Raw genomic sequence first — 23,986 nt, 5'->3', positions numbered from 1 at the left:
GCATCTTATTCTCTGCTTTCCAACTTCATTGCCTCTTTGAATTCCTCAAACTCCTCACGGTCCCTCTAGTCTCTTGGTCTGGAATGCCTTTGTTGCTTCCACTTTGCCTATTCATGCCTCCAAATTGATAGTCACTGTTACTTCCTTTAGAGGCCTTCCTTGAACCCCTCTACTCACAACCTGCCCTAATTTTAAAAAAGATTCCTTGGTTCTGTGCTCTCAGAGAACAGTGTTTATTTCTTTAGAGCATGCATCTCAGTTGATAACTGATTATTCATCAATGTGAACATAATATATTGTGTTTATTAAATTCCATCCCCCTGCTAGACCTCCATGAGGGTGGTGACCTTTTATTTTTGGCTTACCATCATATTTTCAATGCCTTGCTTTGTGCCTGCCTTGTAAAGTGCTCAGTATTTGTTGAATGAGTCAATGGAGGGATGAATAATTGATCAAATGAATGCATGGAGTGACAGGGAAGACCTCCAAGAAGTATTATTCGAACTTCTTCTTTAAAAGAGAGAAGGCGGGGCACCTGGGTGGCTCAGTTGTTAAGTGTCTGCCTTCGGCTGGGGTCATGATCCTGGGGTCCCAGGATTGAGCCCCACATCGGGCTCCCTGCTCAGCAGGAGGCCTGCTTCTCCCTCTCCCCCATTTGTGTTCCCTCTCTTGCTGTGTCTCTCTCTGTCAAATAAATAAATAAAATCTTTAAAAAAAATAAAAGAGAAAAGGCTGTTCTACAAAGACAAACAACAACAACAACAACAACAACAACCATGAAAGAATATGGAATGTTCAGAGAATAGTGAGCTCTTAGGGGTAGATGGAATGTAGGAAATAGTAGGAAATAAAACTAGAAAGGCGGTCTGAGTTGAGGGAAAGAAGGTCACCTCCTTCCACTGACAGGCACTGTGAATGTGCCAGATTCTAGCCACTAGACCCACAGGGATGGTTACTCACAAGCATTGTGCACCTACTATGTGTAAATCCCTTTGCTAGGTGTTTGGGATAAGGCCAAATTTGAAAGATGGGGAGGCACCAGGTTGGAGGTTGGCTGTATAGTGATTTTACATGAGTTTAAGGTAGTCAGCACAATGCAGGTTTGGTCCTCAGCTTCGCAAACCTGGAAATGTGAGTTTGTCAGGCTACCCAGAGTAGATCTAAGGACTGACTCATACTAATCAAATTCATAAGAGAAATGGAATGATTTACCAAGAGGATATACCTTTCAATGACCGAAATATTTATGCCTGTTCATCAGGGCATCACCTTCACAGAATCAAGTTACAAGGGAGACTGATTTTTATATCAGAGAAGTCTTTCAGAGCCAATGTCCAGAATATCTGCCATGCCTATCAGAGCATCCAACCTGTTTTCTACATAGCAGTCAGAGTGACCTGCTTCTGTTGGTCTTTGCTAGACCTGTGTACAGGGAGGCTTAACTTAAGCCACCTCTCTTGTTTTATTCTATCACACACACCCCTTATTTCTCTCCTATTCCTCTGTCCTATAGACAGCACTCTAATGTGATTGATAGAACTTCTTGACTATGAGTGTGTGCTTATAAAACATGTAAGATTGTATATTAGTTTCCTATTCCTGCTGTAACAAATTGCTGAAATTTGGCTTAAAACAATGCCAGTATATTCTCTTACAGTCTGGAGGTCAAAAGTCTAAAATCAAGGTGTTGGCACAGCTCTGTTCCTTCTGGAGGCTTCAGAGAAGAGTCCATTTCTTCCCTTTTCCAGCTTCTAGGGCCTGCCAGAATTCCTTAGCTTGTGGCCTCCTCTTCCATCACTCTAACCTCTGCTTCTGTCATCACATCTACTACTCACGGTGATCTCTTGCTTCTCTCTAATGAGGACCCTTGTGATAACACTGGGTGACATTTATAATCCAGGATAACCTCCCCATCTCGAGGCCCTTAAGACATCTGCAAAATCCCTTTTGCCATATAAGGTAACACTCACAGATTCAGGGCATTAAGACATGGATATCTTTGGGAATGGGTCATTATTCAACCTACTACAGTTTGTTTAGGGTATATGTTTTTAATTTGCATAAGTGACATTACCATATGATTTTGGTTTTACTTTTTTTCAGCCAACTGTTTCTAGGATCCATCCTTATTGCTGTATTTAATCTAGTTCATTGCTTACAACAATTGCATAGGATTCCATGATAGGCATCTCTCATACTTACTTATCCATTCCCCACTTCTATGAACAATGCTAGAGAATTATCTTCTTGATAATTTGATGTTATACAATGTTCTAACTTTTACAATTCTAATGGGTATTAAGTGGACTCTTGGTTATTTTCTTTCTTTTTTTTAGAGTGGGAGGGAGTGGGGAGGCGCAGAGGGAGAGGGAGAGAGAGAGAGAGAATCTTAAGCAGGCTCCACCCCCAGCGACAAGTCTGACGCAGGGCTCAATCTCACAACCCTGAGATTATGACCTGAGCCCATATCAAGGATCAAAGGCTTAACTGACTGAGCCACCCAGGCGCCCCAGACTCTTGGTTATTTTCAACTGCTTTTTTCTGATTACTAGTGAGTGTGAGTGTTACTTCATATTCTTGTTAGCCAATAGAACTTTTTTCTCTCGGAAGTGCTTCCTCATGTCATTTGTGCATTTTTTCCTATTGGCTTTCCTGTCTTTATTCTTTTTTTTTTTTTTAAAGATTTTATTTATTTGATAGAGAGAGAGAGACAGCGAGAGAGGGAACACAAGCAGGGGCAGTGGGAGAGGGAGAAGCAGGCTTCCCGCGGAGCAGGGAGCCCGATGCGGGCCTCAATCCCAGGACCCTGGGATCATGACCTGAGCCGAAGGCAGACGCTTAACGACTGAGCCACCCAGATGCCCCAGTTCCTGTCTTTATTCTTGTTGATTTATAAGATTTTACTGTATATTCTGCATATGAATCCCATGTCCACTTTGACATTGCAAATATTTCTTTTACCTACAGAGAAATAGAATTTATTTTCTTTCTTTGTTTCTTTGTTTCGTTGTTTCTTTATTTGTTTGTTTGTTTGTTTCTTTCTCATAAATAATCTCTATGCCCAATGTGGGGCTCAAACTCAGGACCCCAAGATCAAGAGTAGCATTTCCACCTACTAAGCCATTCAGGATTATCAATCCTTAATTGATTTTCCATCTGGAAATTGTAAGGAACTCTTTCCTTTGTTTTCCTAGTTTTTCTACTGATTCTCTTGGGTTTTCTATAGAGATAATTGTATCTTCTGCAAATGAAAAGTTACATACATTCCCTTTCAATCTTTACACCTTGCTGGGTTTTTGCTGTTGTTGTTGTTGTTGTTGTTATTTTGTTTTGTTCAATTTTTTTCTTACATCATTGTTACATCATTACAAAACTTTCAATATTATATTAACATAGTAGCAGCACCAGGGGCAACCCTGAACCCTGACCTGGGAAACCATCTAAAGTTTTTCTCATTTTCACCTTTTTTTGATGAAACAATCTCAAACTTACAGAAAATTTGCATGGGTAGTACACAAAACTTTTTCTCAACTATTTAAGAGTAAGTTACCACTATGTTGCCCCATCTCCATCCAATGCTTTAGTGTATTTTTCTTGCTAACCAGAACATTCTCCTACATAACCACAATACAACCATCAAAATCAGGAAAAGAATACTGATACATTCTTTCCGTCTAACCTTCAGACCCCATTCAAGTTTCACCAGTCTTCTTCTTCTTTTTATTTTTTTAAAGATTTATTTATTTTAGAGGGGTGGGGGAGGGGCAGAGAGAGAGCATCTCAAGCTGACTCCTGGCTGAGTGCGGAGCCTGATGCTTTGGCTCAATGCAAGGCTGGATGCAGGGCTCGATCTCACAACCCTGAGATTATGACCTGAGTAGAAATCAAAAGTCGGACGCTTAATGGACTGAGCCACCCAGCACCCCAGTTTCACCAGTCTTCCAAGTGATATCCTTTATAGCAAAAGGACCCAGCCCAGAAGCAGGTGTTGCATTTAGTTGTCTCCTTCAATCTGGAACAGTCCTTCATTCTTGAATTTCATGACCTTGATGCATTTGAGGATTACAGGCCCTTTATTTGCAGATTGCCTCTCAATTTGGGTTTGTCTGCTGTGCCCTCATGACTAGACTCAGGGCACGCATCTCTGGCAGGACCGTCGTGGAAATGATGCTGTTTTCTTTCTACTGCATCCTACCAGGTGGTGCGCACCTCCATATGTCCTATTATTTGATTACTTCATTAAAGTAAGGCCAGCTTTCTCTGCTGTAAATCACTCTTTCCCATTGTAATTTTTATTTTGTGTGTGTGTGTGTGTGAGTGAGTATGTTGAGCTTATGTAAATATTCCATTCCTCATCCAACTTTCACTTTACTTAATTACATCAGTATGGACTCATACTTTCCTGTTATATTCAGTGGATTATTACCCAATTACTAATATTGTTTCTTTTTATACTCAGGTTGACTCTGATTTGGTCAGTTGGGGCCCTTTCAAGTCATCTTCTGTGTCCTGTCAGCTTGACTACATCTTTTTAGCATTTATCAGTTTTTAGCATTTCTTCTCTTTCTAGCATAGCAACACGTTTCGGGTTCAAATTATACTTTCCCTACATCAGCTCTGGAATCAGCCATTTCTCCAAGGAGCTCTGGTTCCTTTTAGTGGAGTAAGTTATTTAGAAACCAAGAGCTGATCCAAATGAGTTGAAAGCTTATGTCTACATAACAACCGCACATGAGTGTTTTTAGTAGCTTTATTCATAATTGCCGAAACTTGGAAGCAACCAAGATGTCTTTCAATAGCTGAATGGATAAACAAACTGGTATGGCTATACAATAGAATATTATTTAGTGATAAAAAGAAATGAGCTATTACGCCACCAAAAGGAATCTTACATGCATATTGCTAAGTGAAAGAAGCCAATCTCAAAAGGCTATATACTATATGATTCCAATTATATGACATTCTGAAAAAGGCAAGAGGTAGCAGGAAGGAAAGTTGCCAGGGGGTAGGGGAGAGGGAGGGATCAACAGGCAGGGCACAGAGAATTTTTAGGGAAGGGAAACCATCTGTATGATACGGTAATAGTGAACACGTGACATTATGCATTTGGCAACACCCATAGACCTGTCCAACACAAAAAGTGATCTTCAATGTAAACTATGGACATTAGTTAATAATAATGTATCATTAGTTCATCAATTGTAATAAATGTATCACACCAATACAAAATGTTAACTACATGGGGAATCCTTTCCCTCTTAGGGTGGTAGAGGGAAAGTATTTGGAAACCTCTGTACTTTCTCTTCAATTTTTCTATAAATCTAAAAATGCTCTAATAAATAAAGCCTATTAAAAACAATGAAAAGAAAAGAGGGGCGCCTGGGTAGCTCTGTCATTAGCTCAGTCAGTTAAGTGTCTGCTTTTGGCTCAGGTCATGATCTTAGGGTCTTGAGATCAAGTCCCACATTGGGCTCCTTGCTCAGTGGGGAGCCTGCTTCTCCCTCTGCCTGCCACTCCTCCTGCTTGCACGCTCTCTCTCTCTCTCTGACAAATAAATAAATAAAATCTTAAAAAAAAAGAAAGAAAGAAAGAAGAGAAAAGAAAAGAAACAAAACGAAAAAAAAAGGAAAGAAAAGAAAAGAAATGAAACCAAGAGCTGGACACTAACTCTGCTCATTGCTATTAAGGTATTAGTGTCCCAGTTCCTCTCAGTGAACAGAACTAGGGAATATAGTCTACACACACAAATATAGTCTATATGCACACATATGCATGAACACGCCACATTTACATCTCTATTTCTATATCTAAATATATTGAAAACCATGAGATCAAGACTAGCCTTTATAAACCATGTCATTTACCTGTTTTAAAATAGTTCAGTTTTTTGGGGCACCTGGGTAGCTCTGTCATTAAGCATCTGCCTTTGGCTCAGGTCATGATCCCAGGATCCTGGGATCGAGCCCCACATCGGGCTCCCTGCTCCGCGGGAAGCCTGCTTCTCCCTCTCCCACTCCCCCTGCTTGTGTTCCCTCTCTCACTGTGTCTCTCTCTGTCAAATAAACAAATAAAATCTTTACAAAAATAAAAAATAAATAAAATAGTTCAATTTTTCTACTGTCTTTAGCAAATATCTTGGAACTTCCCAAATTAATATGGGCTCTCTTCTCTTTGCCAGATCCAATTAATGAATTGAGATGGAAAATTCAGCAATAAAAAAAAGACTGAGATCAGCCAAAAAGGGTTATTCTATAATTCCTTTGTTTTAAAATTCATATACGCAGATGTTAATAATCAGACCTAACCTAGAGTGCTTTCTTTAACCCTCTGCTGATGAGGTTTATTTTCTCATTTCAAATATTTGAGGCTCATTTGCCTTTTTTTTTTTTAAAGATTTTATTTATTTGACAGAGAGAGACACAGCGAGTGAGGGAACATAAGCAGGGGGAGTGAGAAAGGGGGAAGCAGTCTTCCCTCTGAGCAGGGAGCCCGATGCGGGGCTTGATCCCAGGACCCTGGGATCATGACCTGAGCCAAAGGCAGACGCTTAATGACTGAGCCACCCAGGCGCCCCAACACTCATTTGCCTTAAAAGGGGTAGCAAAGAGAGCTTCATTTATGGTCAAGTTCTGTGGATGTGGCCTGGTAACTGTTTCCTAGAAGAAACGTGTCGGTATTCCCCTTGTAGAATCTTTCCCAATGCACAAATGACTGACAACAATGACAACCAGTTGCAGTTTTTCTTTTCTTATTTGAGGTATTAAGAAGCAAGCATTTTTTTTAAAAATATTTTATTTATTTGACAGAAAGAGACACAGCAAGAGAGGGAACACAAGCAGGGGGAGTGGGAGAGGAAGAAGCAGGCTTCCCGCCGAGCAGGGAGCCCGACCTGGGGCTGATCCCAAGACCCTGAGATCATGACCTGAGCCGAAGGCAGACGCTTAACGACTGAGCCACCCAGGCGCCCCAAGAAGCAACCATTTTCTAGTTCCTAACAAACTTCTTTTCTTTTAAAGATTTTATTTATTTATTTGAGAGAGAGAGCACAAGTGGGGGGGGCGCGGAGGGAGAAGCAGGCTCCCCGCTGAGCAGGGAGCCCCATGTGGGGCTCCATCCCAGGACCCTGGGATCATGACCTGAGCTGAAGGCAGATGCTTAACCGGCTGAGCCACCCAGGCGCCCCACTGACAAACTTTTAAAGTAGCAAGCATATGGGGCCCCTGGGTGGCTCTGTTGGTTAAGTGTCTGCCTTTGGTTCAGGTCATGATCCAGGGGTCCTGAGATCGTTCCACATGGGCTCCTTGCTCAAGGGGGAGTCTGCTTGTCCCTCTCCTCCTACTCCTCCCCCTGCTTGTGTTCTCTCTCTCTCTCAAATAAGTAAATAAAATCTTTTTAAAAAATAAAAAAATAAAGTAGCAAGCATACAACTCTGAGCAAACAGATAGAAGAATTTTGTTGTGTGGGGGCACCTGGGTGGCTCAGATGGCTAAGCTTCTGCCTTCGGCTCAGGTCATGATCTCCAGGTCCTGGGATTCAGCCCCATGTTGGGCTCCCAGCTCAGCAGGGAGTCTGCTTCTCCCTCTGCCTCTCCCTCTGTATGTGCTCTCTCTGTCTCTCTCTCTCTCAAATGAATAAATAAAATCTTTTCAAAAAAAGAATTTTGTTGTGTGCTATAAAATGTATAAATTATCTCTTGGACTAGAGAGACCTTAATCTAGTAACCATAGTGATAATTTGTCAATTCCATTTCTTCTTGAGAAAAAGAAACGTAACCACTCATTCTAAAGAGTCCTTTGCAGTTGCAGTCAGAATCGACCAGATCTCCCAGAGTATTTTGGCTTCCAAGGGCCTGCATGATGTCCTCCCCTGCCTCCTCTCCATATGGCTGGATCAGTTAGGATAAACCCCACTCAACAGTGGCTTAAATGAGATATAGATTTACTTATTTATACTTTACTTAAAAATCCAATAGAACACTGTGGTACAGGATGATAGTGGGGGTTGTCTGTGTGTGGGGACAGGGAGTGCTATGGACTGAATTGTCGCATCCCACCACCCTGCCAAATTCCTATGTGGAAGACCTTGCCCCGGTGTGATGGTATCTGGAGACGTGGTCTTTGGGAGATCATTAGGTTCACATGAAGTCATAAGGCTGGGGTCCTCATGGAGGGATTAGGGCCCTTGTAAGAAGAGACACCGAAGAACTTGCTCCCCACCACCCTCACGTGAGGACGCACTGAGAAGGTAGCTGTCTACATCCAGGAAAAGAACCCTAGTCACAAATCAACCACGATGGCGCCTTGAACTTGGACTTCTCACCTCTGGACCGGTATTGTTTAAGCCACCCAGTCTATGGTATTTGTTTTGGTAGCCTGAGCTGATTAAGCCAGGAGGTGTAATGTGAACTCTCGGTACTTTCTCCTCAATTTGCCATAAACCCGAAACTACTCTAAAAAATAACAATGATTAATAATAATTTTACAATGCCAATAGTATGCCGTCCGGGGCTAGTATGGCAGCTTCTTCCAGCTTACTACTCTGTCACCCCGGGGTGTGGGCCTCATCCTCAGGCTCCGGGTGGCAGCATGTGAGCAACAGACAACAGGCCGCAGAAGGAACAAAGAAGGGGGGAAGCGGGCTGTCGCCAGCCGGCCCTCAGGACGAGGGGCGCCGTTTGCCACGTGATACTTATGCTCGCATCCTATTGGCCAGAACGTAGTCACATGGCCAGCCTAGCTTTCCCGGAAGCTGGGAAACACGGTCTTTATTCTCAGCGGTGATGTGGCAGCTGATCTTTTTATGACTGTGCTGGAAGGGAAAACAGTTTTAGAGGACAGGTAGCAGTATCTGCCACCACTAGCTTTTCTTTAGTTCCTCGAACACTGGGAGCTCTTTCTGGACACTTAGGGCATCTTCCCAAGCTGGCTGACTCCTTCCCGACCTCGGCACGAGTCCAGCGTCCGAAGTTACGCCGCCTGGGTTCACACCCCATCTCCTCCTTACCAGCTACGTGAACTTGGAACAGGTTGCTTCGTCTATAAATTTCCTCACCTATGAAATGTGGATAATAATTGTATCTGTCTAATAGATTGTTCTGAGGATTAAATGAGTTAATTCTCGAAAAGTAATTTATTGAGTAAGCACTCAATAAATGTCAGCTACTATCATTTTTAACCATTATTGGGATTCTATTTTTCCCTCTCACTTCCTCAGAAAGGTCTTCCCTGTTATTCCTTTCACTATTATTCTCTCTCACAGTGCCTTGTTCTTTTCCTTTATGGTATTTCCAATTTCTAAGTATATATTTAATTGCCTGCTTACTATTATCAGTCTTTTCCACTGAACTGTAACCTCCATGAGCGAACAGTTTATTTAGGTCATCTTTGTACCCACAGGGCAACCTTGTCCCGTACCTGGCATATGACCTGATACAGAGCAGGGGCACAACAGATATTTGCAGAAATGATGACTGGATAGATAGACAGATGGAGGACAGGCAGGTAGCTCTAAGTATCCACACAAGATGACCCTTATGGCTTTTGTTTTTGTCTTATCTTGAAAATATTTTGATTTTAGGGGCGCCTGGGTGGCTCAGTCGTTAAGCGTCTGCCTTCGGCTCAGGTCATGATCCCCGGGGTCCTGGGATCGAGCCCCGCATCAGGCTCCCTGCTCAGCAGGAAGCCCGCTTCTCCCTCTCCCACTCCCCCTGCTTGTGTTCCCTCTCTCACTGTGTCTCTCTCTGTCAAATAAATAAATAAAATCTTAAAAAAAAAAGAAAATATTTTGATTTTATAATTATTATTTATTTAGATTTAATAAGTTTTAGTACTTTTTCTTTTTATTATCCTCGCTTCTCATATCCCACCACTTTCTTCCATGACTACTTTTTCCTACTTTTTCATTTTTTGTTGTTGTTTAGTTTTTATGTCATAATCATAAACTAACTCTGCAATCCAGCTAGACTTGGAGGGGAGCAAGGAAAATATGGAACCCACAGAACTGCAGCGAGAGCATGAAGATTATAGAATACTTTGAGCAGATAGGGGTGAAGGGGTGCTCTCCTGAGCTACAGAAGGAATAGTCTGGTAGTTAAGATAAACACAAGTCAAATTTATTAGATTTGTCCGCAGTTAGCAATGGTGATTTTTTTTGCTGGTCTTGCCATTCCTGGGCCCAAAGTGCTCCATGGCTTCCATAATATTCATGTCGTCCTTCACCTTGCCAAAGACCACATGCTTGCTGGGTAACCACTCAGTGTTGGCAGTGCAGATGAAAAACTGGGAACAATTTGTGTTGGATCCAGCAGGTGTCATGGACAAGATGCCAGGCCCCGAGCGCTTCAGGATGAAATTCTCATCCTCAGATTTCTCCTCATAGTTGGACTTGCCGCCAGTGCCATGATGGCATGTGACGTCACCACCGTGGCACAGAAATCCCCGAATAATCCTGTGAAAGCAGGGACCTTTAGAACCAAATCCTTTCTCCCCAGTGCTCAGAGCACAAAAGTCTTCTGCTGTCTTGGGAACTTTGTCTGCAAACAGCTGGAAGGAAACGAAGCTCAAGGGCCGGTGGCCCAGGGCGATGTGGAAGAAGACGGTGGGTTTGACCATGGCCAGGCTGTGTGGGTGCTCAGGGCTGCCGTGTCTGCCCTACTGCTTCGTTTTTTAACTTCTTATCTGGAGTATCTCCTCTAAAGATTCTATCAGAGAGAATATGTGAGTGATAAAATTCTGAATTCTTCGTCTTAAAATTTCATCAAATCATTGATACTTTGAGGATAGAATTCTAGGTTTGAGACAATTTCTCAGTGTGCAATATTTCTCTGTCATCTTCTTGTGTCTTGTGTTTCTGATGAGAAGTCTGATGTCACCATGATCCTTATTCCTTTGTAGGCATTCTCTGTGAGCTTTTGGAATTTTCTCTTTATTGTTGATGTCCTGAGACTTAAAATGCAGATTCCGATTCAGTGGGGCTGGAGCGGGTCTGAGAGTCCTGAAATCTAACTGTAACATGTCCTGGTATGTGTTTTGATTTATCCAAAGGAGCACTTGAAGGGCTTTGCAATTACACCTATCTTTTGCACTGGAGAATTTTTATTAAAGTCTGGTTCATGGCTTGGCCGCACTGCCCACCCAGACCCACTGAAACAGAATCTGCATTCTAATAAGATCCTCACGTGATTTGTATACATGCTGAAGTTTGGGAACTACTAGTTTATTTTATTCTCTCCCACTCAAACTCCTGTTGGACAGATTTAGGCATTTCTGCATCTATTATCCAGTTTTTAACTTTTCTTTTATATTTTCCATTTATCCCTTTGTAAGTTTTGGAGCCATGCATCCCTAATTTAATCTTCAATAGGAGCATTCTGGAATTCTTCAGATGATCTGGGTATTGTACATACGTGTATATACAGCTGGCCCTCAAACAGCATGGATTTGAACTGTGCGAGTCCACTTATACATGGATTTTTTTCAATAAAAACAGTACAGTACTGGGGCGCCTGGTTGGCTCAGCTGGTTGAGCATCTGCCTTCGGCTCAGGTCATGATCTCAGGGTCCTGGGATAGAGTCCACACTGGGCTCTCTATTCAGCGGAGAGCCTGCTTCTCCCTCTCCTTCTGCCTGCTGCTCCCCCTGCTCGTGCTCTCTCTCTCTCCTGTCAAATAAATACATAAAATCTTAAAAAAAAAAAAACAAAAACAGTACAGTACTATAAATGCATTTTCTTTTCCTTATGGTTTCCTTAATAACCTTTTCTTTTCTCTAGCTTACTTTATTGTGAGAATACAATCTATGATAATATATATAAAGCAATACATACAAAATATGTATTAATTGACTGTTTATATTATCAGCAAGGCTTCTGGTCAACAGCAGGCTCTTAGTAGTTAGGTTTTTGGAGAGTCAAAAGTTATACATGGATTTTTGACTGTGTGGGATCAACTCTGTGTGTGCATGTGTATATCTATATATATATTTAATTTTCTGTATATCATAGTGTTTTGACATCCTAAAAAAGAAATAAAAAAACATAAAACTAAGAATAAATGAATAAATAACATAAAACTAGAAAGAGGCTGCCTTTCCAGGGCTAGCTGGCTCTTAACAGCTAGCAGAGGACTCAGCCAGGAGCATGCCTTCAATACACAAACTAACCAACTCAGAGCCCTGCCTCTTCTATCTGGCCCCTACACCCCAGGAATATATATATATTCCTCTGTCCCTTTTGTGGTGTATTTAAGGGCTCCTTTCCTTTTTATAGCTGAATACTAGTCCATCGTGTGGATAGACCACATTTTGTTTATACATTCATCCGCTGATGAACATTCTCATTTTTTTCCACGATTTGCACTTATGAATGGTGCTGCTATGAACACACATGTTCAGTTTTTTTGTTGGAGTACCTGGTTTTCATTCTTTGAGGACGTCTGGGACTATACTGAGAACAATAAAACAGGACCTTTGGGGGGAAAAAGAATTATCTTGATTTCTTGATTCCTGGACCACTAAGAATGCTTTTTGTTTGTTTGTTTTAGGGTGTGGCTAAGTATTTGTTAATTTGTTGATATATGTTTTCTGTCATTTCTAGGGATTTGGATGTTCGATGGTCAGTTTTATGTGTTGACCTGGCTGGGCTACGGTCCCCAAACACGAAGGTAGGCATTGTTGTGAAGGTTTATAGATGTGATTAAAATCCACAATCAGCGAACTTGAAGGGAGATTATCCTGGATCAGCTGGGTGAGCCTGATTGGATCCGCTGACAGGCCTTCCGGGGAGGAGCTGGGGCTTCCTTGACGAACAAGGGGCTCCACCTGTGGGCAGCAGTTTCCACCTGTGCGGGACGCCGGCAGCCCGCTCTGCCTCCTGGCCTGCCCTCCAGGGTTTGAACTTGCCCAGCAAGCCCCCACAGTCGTGTGATCTAGTTCCCTGCAATAGATCTCTTAACACGTATCTCCTGCTGGTTCTGCTTCTCTGGTTGAACTCTGACCGATGCGGGTTTTGGTACCTGGAAATGGGTGCTGTTGTAACAAAGACCTAAAAATGTGGACGTGGCTTTGGAATTAGGTAACGGATAGAGTCTGGAATAACTTTGAGGAGGATGATAGGAAAAGCCTACCTAGCTTGCCTTGAAGAGACTGTTAGTAGAAATAGGAATGTTACAGTTTGCTAGTGAGGGCTCGGAGGGGAGTGAGGGAGCACGGTCCAGAATACCTAAATCCCCACAGACAGTTGGGAGAAATACGGATGTTAAAGATGCTGCTGGCGGGGCGCCTGGGTGGCTCAGTCGTTGGGCGTCGGCCTTCGGCTCAGGTCATGATCCCGGGATCCTGGGATCGAGCCCCGCATCAGGCTCCCTGCTCTGCGGAGAGCCTGCTTCTCCCTCTCCACTCTCCCTTCTTGTGTTCTCTCTCTCTCTGTCTCTCTCTCTGTCAAATAAATAAATAAAATCTTTAAAAAAAATAAAAATAAAAAAATAAAGATGCTGCTGACATCAAGGGCTCAAAAGGAAATGAGGAATATGTTATTGATAGATGGAGGGAAGGAGATATTTTTTATATAGTAGCAGAAAGCTTAGCAGAATTGTGTTTCACAGTTATGTGGAAAGCAGAATTTGTGAGGGTGAACGGGGGTATTTATCTGCGTGGCCGGGTGTTGAAGGTGTGGCTCGATTTTTTTTCTTGCTTGTTTATAGTAAAATATGAGAGGAAAGAGGCAGAAAAGGCATCAGAACTTGGTATTTTAGAAATTTTCAGCCCACCCAGATTGCAAACAATGCTAAAATTAGGCCATTCGCTGTCAGGAAAGTGTGCTCTGAGGAGAAATCTGAGGATGTACCTGGACAATCTTTTGCTAGTGCCTAGGAAGGATCAGAGGTCAGAGTACTCAATCCCATGAAGGCGCCTTTGGACAGATTAGCCATGTGACCCAGGGCTGTCCTCAGCCATGTCAGCAGAAACCAAGCAGAGAAATGGGGTTGTCTAAAAAGATCTGTGGAGGCACCTCTTGTCTAGTGGAGTAAATCCCAGAGCCATATACCGGACACCCACATGGTTCCTGAGACTGTCTTGCAAACAGAGACCCTAGCAGTTTGTCCTGAAAGAGCCAGACAAAGGGTAAAATGGAAGAAAGCTGTTAGACGCCCCCCCCCCCCAGACTGTACAACCGGGAAACGAAGAGCTGAAAACACACAAGAGAGAGGAAGACTGATTCCCAGGCCAGACAGTGAGGCCGGGAAGCGGGGCCAGGAGCCACAGAAGAGCATGCCTAGGCCTTGCAACCCTCCGTGGTTTTGCCAGGTGGATTTTAAATTTGTTTTGCAACCCCCTTTTTCCTTTCCAGTTCTCCCTTTCTGGATGGGAATGTCTGGAGCTGTTACCTTCTGCCTGTCCCACCGTTGTATCTTAGGAACAGATAACTTGTTTTCTAGTGTCACAAGTCCACGGAGGGAGAGGAGATTCCCCACCCCCCAGGATCCATTATACCCAGAGCCTCACCCACACCTAATGTAGGTGGTTTAAGTGATGAGATTTGAGCCTTCTGAGCTGATGACATCTAGATGAGAGTTTGCCCTTCAGCTGATGCTGTAATGGGTTGAGACTTTGGGGGACCCTAAATGGGGTGAATATATTTTGTAGATGAGACCAACATGCATCTTTGGAGACCAGAGGGCAGAACCGTGGTAAGTGTAACAATGCCTTCCCCTGTCTGCATCCCAATGCCCAGAACCTGTGACTATTTTCTTACATGGCAAAGGGACGTTAATGGCATAAGGTTTTGAGATGGGGAGATTAAGCTGGATTGTCTAAATGTGCCCAATGTAATGACAAGGATCTTTACCAGAGGCAAGCAGAGATCAGTGATGGGGTCCCTGGCTTTGAAGATGGAAAAGGTCACAGGCCACTGAATGTGGACAGTCTTTAGAAGTTGAATAAGGCTTCTCTAGAGCTTCTAGCAGGAACACAGATCTGTCATCCCATTTTAGACTTCTAACTGCCAGCACTGGAAGATAATAAATTTGTTGTTTTAAGCCACTATGTTTGTGGTAATTTGTTGCAACAGTAATAGGAAATTAATACAGTATGAAGAGAAGCTTCAGGACATGCTCAAGCTGTCCTCTTGAAACGGAAAAAAACCTCTGATGTTTATACTGTGGAAGAATAACTCAACTGCAATCCTTGGTTTATAATTTATGATCTCCCAGGCCACCCTGCTCAGGGAAGCCATCTGGGAGGCCATATTCTGAACCATGTCCCCTCATTCTCCTGCCTACGGGATAGCCAAGACCACTCAACCCTGCATGAATCATCTCATTTATTCTTCACAATCCTGTGAAGTAGCTTGCTACAATTGTCTCCATTTTACAGATGAGGAAACTGAGGCAAAGAGAGGCCAAGTATCTTTCCCGGAGAAAGATACTAGGTAGACCTTTCTTGCATCTAGTGAGTAAAGATCCAAGATTTAAATGCAGATTCTTAATCACCATGCTATCTGTTAAAATTAAAATGGTACTTTCCACATTCTTTGATGAGTTTAAAAAAACATTTGCTGAAACTGTGGGATTATGTAACAAAACAGGTTTAGGAACAAATACAGCCAACAATGGTTCCGCATTTATCCACATCTGTTCATCAGTGGGAGTGGAAGTACACGGGGGGCGAGAGCAGCCTGTCCGCCCCAAGAGCTCAGTGTTTTGGACATGTGTTGGTCTGTCTCGCAGAGGATATGGGAAATGTCAATTAATCTGCTAAGGCTAGTAAAGTGGGCATCTTCTGTGAAAGGAAATGAAAGCAGAACCAAAGAAAGCCCTAGAAGTCAGCAGACAATGGCTATTAGGCCCTGGAAGCCAGAGGACAATTGAAGCCATAAGTAAGAAGGACTATGAGAAGCAAAAGCCGGGGTGGAGGATGAGGTCATTTGCTCATGGTGACAGGAGCCGTAGAAGCAGTAGAAGCCTCCATCAGGGAGCAGTGTGCGTCTGCGGCTGAGGGGCCTGTCACTTCTCAGGCTCGGTGGGGCCTGGAGGGCTGCAGAGAGTCCATTCTTCCTGGGAGGCCAGGTCACCCACCCGTTTCTGGGTTCCTGGAAGCCATTCCCACTCCACCCCAGGCAGCTGCAATCCTCAGTCCCCTTATTTCCAGGTGTAAGCTCACAATTCACTCCCCTTTGCCTGAGATGTCTGGTTAGTCTCTGTTCTTTGCAATGCAGATAATGAGCACCTTCCACCCACTGCAGGTGGCCCCTAGGGAATCATCCCGGCTACCATAGTAGGCACCTCCCTGGGGTCCAGGACACCTGCCCACGTGCCCACCACATCGGGTTCCTTCTAGGAACTACTAAATAAATGTGGCCACCTCCTTGCTCTTGAGATGACCTTCTTATAGATGTCATGGGAACTATCTCCGTGCTTCCCGCAAGCTGAGTACAATAAAATCAATGTGGTGTAAGCTTTCTTAATTACGATCAAATCCCAGCCCTGTCTTCCTGAGGTTAACATCTGATCCCCCTTGGTTAGAATTGGATTTGGAGTTTTCCTAAAACTCTTCAATCATAGCCAAGTCTGAGTTTGTGTCATTTCAATAGATGGCTGGATCCACCCATGACAATTTGATTCTTTCTAATTCTCCCCAGCATTTTAACATGTTCAAGTATGGGGTTTTTTTTTCAATTTTTTTTTTTTTGCCACAATCCAAGATAAAAAAAAAATGTATTTTATATGACAAGCCAATACACATGTATATAAATACATTGAAAGGTTTCACCACACCCTAACACTTTCTATTCTTTTTCTTTTTCTTTTTTAATAAAGATTTTATTTATTTATTTGACAGAGAGACAGCGAGAGAGGGAACACAAGCAGGGGGAGTGGGAGAGGGAGAAGCAGGCTTCCCGCCGAGCAGGGAGCCCGATGTGGGGCTCGATCCCAGGACCCCGGGATCATGACCTGAGCCGAAGGCAGACGCTTAACGACTGAGCCACTCAGGCGCCCCTCTTTTTCTTTTTAAATGTTGGTTTTGACCCAGTAATTTATATCACAATGTTTCATGACCCATTGTTTGAAAATTACTGGTCTAGTTTCTCCTTTCTCCAAAATTTCACTTCTCAAATGCAGGTCTTCCTTTGCTCTGGTTCTTTCTTTGCTTTCCTCAAGTATCTCGAGAGTAGTCAGCTCTCCACTCCCTCACCTGGGTTCACTCTTCAAGTGGCAGTGTTTTGTCTCCGGCCCTGCCCTGCCCTGCCTTGAGGGGGCCCTTCCTGAGGTCTGTTAACATCTTCCTTGTTGATAGAGCCCAGATTTTCTGTTATCTAACCCATGCTCCCTGCATCCTCTGGTGCGGTTGCCCTTTCCCACTTGAAAGCTTTCTCTTGCCTTCCCAAGGCCACGCCAAAGCTTTTGTCTGTTTTTCTGTAGTAATATTTCTCCTGTGAGGTAATAAGTGCCACTGAATGAAAGGGAGAGAAAGCAAGAGGTATAAACAATGTGTGTATATATGCGCCCGTGTGTGGAGGGCAATGGTGGTGGGAAGCCTGCACAATATCTGCAGTGGACACTGTGGTTGATTCTCAGTGTCCACTCCGTATCAGATGATTAGCCCAAGTCAGTCAGTAGCTTTCCCTGGCAACTGTTACTACTCCAGGATTGGGCACACCAATGGCCTTAGCCGGACAGTCTAAAGGAAAGGACTGTATCTCACACCCTGGAGGAGGTTTTTCTCTTTCCTCCACTGGATGTGAAGAGGGAAGCATCACCCAGTAGCTGCTGGCAGCCATCTTGAGACCATGAGAACTATCCCAAGGACAAAGCTTCAAGGAGGAAAGCTGAGTAGAACCTTGGACAGAATCTAAGTCCTTGATGACATCATTGAACTACTGAATCAACAGCCCTCAGAGCCTGCCTACCTCTGGCTCCTTGTTACATGAGCTATTTCTTTCTTTTTCTTTTTTCCTTTTTTTTTTTTTTTTTTAGGATTTTATTTATTTATTTGACAGAGAGAGAGAGAGAGCGAGAGAGGGTACACAAGCAGGGGGAGTGGGAGAGGGAGAAGCAGGCTTCCTGCCGAGCAGGGAGCCCGATGTGGGGCTCGATCCCAGGACCCTTGGATCATGACCTGAGCTGAAGGCAGACACTTAACGACTGAGCCACCCAGGAGCCCCTATTTCTTTCTTTTTCTTAAAAAATGAGGTATTATGTTACTTGTAGCAGATAGCATCCTGATTCAGTATCTCAAAATATCCCATCACACCTGAACTCCAGACCTCTGGATCCACCTGCCTGCCAGGTCTTCCTCTTGGCTGTTCCATAACATCTCACACTCAGTAGGCCTAAAACGGACTGTTGTCTGGGCCCCCTCCTCCCCCTCCTCTAGTCTTCTGTGAAAGATCCACCATCTGCCTGACTCAAGCCAAAACCTTCAGTCATCTCTGCTATTTATTTCCCTCCTGCCCCCAGTGGCAATGTTTCCTTGGGTGTAGCAGAGTCCCTCCGCCCTGAATATTTCTCAAATCCACCCACTTCTCTGCTCACTATCACCTCTTGCCTGTTCCCCTGCAACAGCCTCTGACCTGGTTCTCCGCCTCCTAATGGCTTCTGCACACCACAGCCAGAGTGATCGTTCTAAAATGCAAATCTGAATGCTTCACCCTCCTGATGAAACCATGTTTTTTTCCCTTTTCCTTAGGATGCATTCGGAGAAAGCCTTCATATGGCACGTGAGGTCCTGCATGACCTAGCCCTCATGTCATCTTTGCAACCTCAGGGCCATTCCTCCTTTCTGTCCTTCATTGCAGAATGATAGAGGTACTTCCAGTTCAAAAACTGGCTCTGTCTCACCTCCTGACTTATCTATCTAGAAAGGCCTCCTCCTCTCCCTGCTTTACCTGAATAACTCCTGCTCGTTTCAGTGCTCAGCATGATGGGGGGGACATTTACCGCAAGCCTGGGTTAGACGCTCTTCGTGTCCCCACAAGGTCATCTTTCCCAGTCACAGTGCTCTTCACAAGGCCGTAATGACCTGCTTGTCAGTCCCTCGCCCCTACCCCAGACTGGGAACTCCTTGAGAGCGGGGACCCTGGCTTACTCCCTGCATGTAGCACAATAATTGACTGAAAAAGATCATTTTAAACAAACTCAGACTTGACTTGAAGGCAAGGGTAGGATGGAATAGAGTTGGAGGGCATTGTAGAAGTGGACATTTTCAAGCAGGGTGGAGAGTGAGGGTGGCAGAATCTGATTTGCTAGCCAAGTCTGTCAAGTAGGTTTAGGTGGGTGGCAGGGCAAGGCCAAGGGCAAGACCTCACTGAGGGAGATAATGAACCCAGGCAAACGATGATGGTGGCCCGAACTAGGGTGGTGGCAGTGGAGATGGGGAGAACAAGACAGACTTGAAAGAATTAAGAAGTAGAATTAACAGAATTGGAGGGGTAAGAAAAGAAAGGAGTAGAAGATGAGGTGTTCTAATTTGGCAGCAGAAGTCCTTAGTGGTGCCTTCTTCTAGAGTGGGGAACCCCGAAGGAAGAACATGATCGCAGGTGCAGAGGGAAATGAGGAACTCTGTTTTGGACATGTTGAGTTTGAGGGGCCTACGGCACATCCAGAAGGCACCTGGGCATTCAGGGCCGCCGTAACAGAAGTTGAGAAGGAGTGGATGTAGAACTAGGAGAAGGATAGATAGGAGTCATAGATGCCAAGATACAGGATGCAGAAAAGAAATGACTAGAGACGGGGCACCTGGGTCATTAAGTGTCTGACTTCGGCTCAGGTCATGATCCCAGGGTCCTGGGATCGAGCCCCGCATCGGGCTCCCTGCTCAGCGGGAAGCCTGCTTCTCCCTCTCCCACTCCCCCTGCTTGTGTTCCCTCTCTCTGTGTCAAATAAATAAAATCTTAAAAAAAAAAAAAGACTAGAGACAAGGGGAAAATACTGCTGAGCCCCCTCCCCACAGGCACCCCCACTTCCACAGACACAAACGCACTGGAGACGTTTCTCTTGACAGCAGTTTTATTTGATTCAAAAGTGAAACTCAGACCCTGGCCCGCTCCACTGGTCATGGGATAATGGCAGGAGGAGAACAGATCTGGGGATCGCCGGCCTCTTACTAGGACTCAATAAGGGGAACACACAGGTCATATATATGTGTCAGGGCAGGGAGAGAAGGGCCAGGGACTGCTGGCTGGGTAGGGCTTGGCCACAGGGCAGGGAAGGGGTGACTTGTGCCATCCCTTAGACACATGCAGAGCCGAGAGGACTAATTCTGTACAGGTGTTGGGGTCTGGGACTTGGAGCAGGCCTAGGGCAGGGTCAGGGAGCTCTGGACCAATGGGTTCAGTAGCTGTGAGTAGACTTGTCCAGCTCACTGCGCTGCTCCTTCTGGGACTCAGTCACCACCTGCTGGGGCAAGGCATGTGAAGGGCACAAACCATTCAGCACCACCCTCTTTTGCTCTCCTTTGGGGTATGCTGTCTCCTTCTCCAGCAAAACCAGCTGAGGCTCCTGACTATCTATCCACCTTCTCTATCTCCCTGTCTCCCTCTAGCCCCAAAGACCACTAACTCTCAATACTCTAAAATCGGCGGCAGCCAGGTTGGGGCTCAGAAATAATGTGGGCAATGATGGGGTCCTGGGCTCAAGTGGTCCATCTCACCTCCCCGTCCCGGGTCTCAATGGTCTTGATCAGAACCATCTTCCTGCTGTGGCTGTCCTGAGGAGGCTCCACCTCAGACACTGGAAAAGGTAGGATGAAGGGGTGGAAGAGAGGAGGCTTGTGGTTTCTCTCCTTTTAAGCCCTCACTCTCATCTATGAGGGAAGGGGAGTGGCAGGGCATGAGGAGCAGGGCATGAGTATAGACTAGGACTCAGTAGTTCATGGACAGAATCGATCCCTGAGCAGAGGCATACATAGCAAGAGTCTGGTCAGGGCAGAAGCGGACAAGGGGACAGGCAGATTGGAAGCCAGGCGTGGGAGACTCACCAGCCGTCTTTATACTTAAGGATGCAAAAGAATGGACTGGCACAGAGATCCTGGGAGCGAAGCACGGGGTCAGCGACTGGGCCCGGGCCCCGCCCCTTCCCTGAACACCCAATCCCTCCCATCCCTTACACTCCCACCCTCCAGCAGCCCTGCCCCCCACCTGCTCTCCTCGCCCTCCAGCAGCTTCCGGTAGGTGGCGATCTCGATGTCCAGGGCCATCTTGACGTTGAGGAGCTCCTGGTACTCGCGCAGGTGCCGGGCCATCTCCTCCTTTAGCTGTCGCAGCTCCTCCTCGAGCCTCGCGGCACCCGCCTGGTACCCGCCCGCCTCCAGGGCAAAGTGCTCCTCTAGCTCCCGCAGCTGTCTGAGCAGCGCCTCGTTCTGGGGGGCAGCAGGGGGTCACTGGGGGAACAGCCTTCATCCTCCGCGCCCCCCACCCCCCGGGCCTGGGCGCGAACCCCGGTACTCACCGTGCCGCGCAGCCCGTCCACCTCACAAGTCAGGCTCTGTATCTGGCGTCGGGACTCGTTCATCTCCTGCTTGGCCTGACGCAGGGCCTCGTGGTTCCGGTTGGCGGCGTCGGACAGGTCGGCGTACTGCGGAGTGCGAGGCAACAGGGCCGTGAGCTGACGGCACGCGCGCTCCCCGCAGCGCCCCGCTCGCCCAGAGCCTCCCTCGCCCTCCCGGGCTCTCGCACCTTGGACTTGTACCACTCCTCTGCCTCCTGCAGGTTCTTCGCCGCGATGCTCTCGTACTGCGCGCGGATGTCCCTCAGCGCCGCCGTCAGCTCAGGCTTCACGGTGGCCTCCACCTCGACCTGCTGCACCTGCTGGCTCTCCACGCTCACCTGCAGGTCTCGCAGCTCCTGCGGCCCAGGACAACAAGTTGTCGAGGTTGCCGCGCGGATCCCATGCGGGCCGCGCAGTTCACGCACAGAAAAGAGAAGAAACACTCGAATGAACAGAAGGGGGTGCCAGGGAGTGCAGCGCACAGAGGACTGCGCGTCCTGCGCCCCGGTGTGCTCCAAGCCGGCGGCCAAGCGACGGGGTGCAGTTCCGCCGATCGCCACCAGGTGGCGCAGGGGTGGGAGTCAAACCACCTGTAGAGGGCGGGTTGAGGGGCTGCGTCTACCCCGCGAATCTCACTTCTCTTCCCTAGGGCGAGTCCTCCGCCGCATTCGCCAGTCTTCTCCAGCGCCTGCCTTTCAGCTCCAATGAGACCACCTGCAACCTTCGAAGCCTCTACTGACACTCGGCCCACCTACCTCCTCGTGTAGCTTCTTGAGGAACTCAATCTCATCCATCAGAGACTCAATCTTGCGCTCTAGTTCCAGGCGGGACAGGGTGGCGTCGTCCACGTCCTTAAGGGGGTGGCAGTGGGGGTTCAAGAGCAGGGAGGGACTGCTCAGGCCGAGGAAGGGCCAGGCCCTCCCTGCCTGTCTCTGGAGGCTTCTGGTCGCCTCCTGGCGCCCACACTTGTCCCCCTAGATGCAGGCGGGGGTAGACGTGGGGAGACTGCGCTGACGTGGGGCCCGGGCTCACCTTGCGGAAGAGCACGAGGTTGTGCTCCGCATCCTCCCGCTTGCGCGTCTCCTCCTCCAACCTGGCAAGCAGAACGGGCAGAGGCCGAGCTGCAGGGTCACCGCCCAAGCATCAGCCCGCGCAGCCCAGGGTCTAGGTTAGAGGCTGCTACCGTCCAGGACTCTGAGGAAGGAGGGGTCTTCAAGCTGCCCGACTTTGTCTCTAACGGGCTGAGAGCTGAGAGGGGACCCCCTTTATACACAGGGCAGACATAGCGGCTCCTCCCTCCCCTCCCCAGAGAGGCAGCACGCTGGTGGGGGGGGGACGGTGAGAGCCCGCGGGCGAGCTTGCTCCCTGCACGCGCCTGGGCAGACGAGGGGAGCCACCCCCTCCGGCGGCTGGCCGCGCAGGGAGCCGAGCGAGGAGCAGCCGCCTCGACGGCCGCCGCCCGGCCCCGGCCCTGCCCCCTGACCTCTGCTTGAGCGCCGCCACGTCCTCCGCCAGCCTGTCGCGCTCCACCTGCACCCGGTCGCGCTCGCCGCCCAGCAGCTCTAGCTCCCTGCGCAGCTCGCGCAGCTCCTGCTGGCACAGCTGGTCGGCGCGCGCCGGCTCCTGGCCCCGGGCCTGGCTCAGCTCCCCGCGCAAGGCCGCGTTCTGCTGCTCCAGGAAGCGCACCTTCTCAATGAAGTTGGCGAAGCGGTCGTTGAGCTCCTGCAGCTCCTGCTTCTCGTTGCTGCGCGTGGCCAGGAACTCCTGGTTCAGGGCCTCGGCCATGGAAAAGTCGAGGCGCTCCGAGGGCAGGCGCAGGAGGGCGCCCGCGCCCGCCCGGGGGCCGCGGAAGCTGCCCAGGCGCACGGAGGAGCCGGGGGACGCCGAGCCCAGCAGGCGGCTGCTCGAGAAGCGGGAGCTGGACGCATAGGAGTAGGCCCCGGGGGACAGTGAGGGCGGTGGCCCGAAGGTGCGGCGGTAGGAGGTGGAAGTGACGCCGGCTCGGAGGCCCGACGGGTGGCTCATGGCGGCCGAGGATGGGCAGTCACCGCTGGCAGAACTGGTCCGGGAGCTGGGAGGGAGCTGCGGACCGCTGCGAGGCGGCTTTATAGCCCTGCAGGCTCAGGGGGGGCACGGGCAGCTCCTCCCACTGGCCTGACGGCGGGGCTATGTGGGGAGGGGGACGCCCCACCCCTGCGGAGCAGCAGGAGAGCCGCACCCTCCCGCCAAGGCTGTTGGCACCCTGCCTACTTGCTTCCCCCTGTTGCTGGCGGGGAGGGAAGTGGGCCTGGCGACCACCGGCAGGCCTGGGATGGGGGTCAGCACCTTCCAGCGGGAGCCCAGGGTGGGAGGGCCTGACTGGAGCTGGGGTTCCCGCCTGAGAGAGCTGGTAAAAGTCGGAGATGCACAAACGTAGAGTCATTACATTGTCCCCCTGAAATTAATACAATGTTAGGTCAGTTATACATCAGTAAGAAAAAGGGGGGGGATAGGAGGACTGGAGGTTAT

The 23,986-nt window shown here is 47.4% G+C and overlaps 1 protein-coding gene, 1 long non-coding RNA gene and 1 pseudogene across 7 annotated transcripts; 1 reads left to right on the top strand and 2 right to left on the bottom strand.

Moving 5' to 3' along the window:
- The first annotated feature begins 8,754 nt into the window (after positions 1 to 8,754).
- On the top strand, positions 8,755 to 19,043 carry LOC144382130 (uncharacterized). 2 transcript variants are annotated; one of them, XR_013448551.1, is made up of 3 exons: positions 8,755 to 9,025; positions 12,592 to 12,658; positions 18,681 to 19,043. It is a non-coding gene; the product is annotated as an uncharacterized LOC144382130 (long non-coding RNA). The 2 variants fall into 2 exon arrangements; XR_013448550.1 differs by lacking the exon at positions 18,681 to 19,043 and adding an exon at positions 14,640 to 14,954.
- On the bottom strand, positions 10,131 to 10,610 carry LOC118553929 (peptidyl-prolyl cis-trans isomerase A pseudogene; annotated as a pseudogene).
- Positions 19,044 to 19,981: 938 nt separating the features above from the next.
- On the bottom strand, positions 19,982 to 23,635 carry PRPH (peripherin). Of its 5 annotated transcripts, none has more exons than XM_036121118.2 (9): positions 22,962 to 23,635; positions 22,511 to 22,571; positions 22,234 to 22,329; positions 21,667 to 21,834; positions 21,440 to 21,565; positions 21,130 to 21,350; positions 20,970 to 21,019; positions 20,643 to 20,722; positions 19,982 to 20,389 (listed from the first exon to the last, which is right to left on the bottom strand). In XM_036121118.2, the coding sequence occupies exons 1-9, from the start codon at positions 23,501 to 23,503 to the stop codon at positions 20,324 to 20,326; spliced, it is 1,410 nt and encodes a 469-aa protein (XP_035977011.2). In that variant the 5' UTR covers positions 23,504 to 23,635; the 3' UTR covers positions 19,982 to 20,323. The 5 variants fall into 5 exon arrangements, 3 of the variants coding, with proteins under 3 accessions (XP_035977011.2, XP_035977012.2, XP_035977013.2); XM_036121119.2 differs by having other exon boundaries at positions 19,982 to 20,386; XR_004926267.2 differs by lacking the exon at positions 20,970 to 21,019 and having other exon boundaries at positions 20,328 to 20,386.
- Between the last annotated feature and the right edge of the window lie 351 nt (positions 23,636 to 23,986).

This window comes from Halichoerus grypus, chromosome 6, assembly GCF_964656455.1.
Source record: "Halichoerus grypus chromosome 6, mHalGry1.hap1.1, whole genome shotgun sequence".
NCBI lineage: Eukaryota > Metazoa > Chordata > Mammalia > Carnivora > Phocidae > Halichoerus > Halichoerus grypus.
The sequence above is the reverse complement of the archived record's forward strand: the minus strand, read 5'-3'. Positions and strand labels throughout refer to the sequence as shown.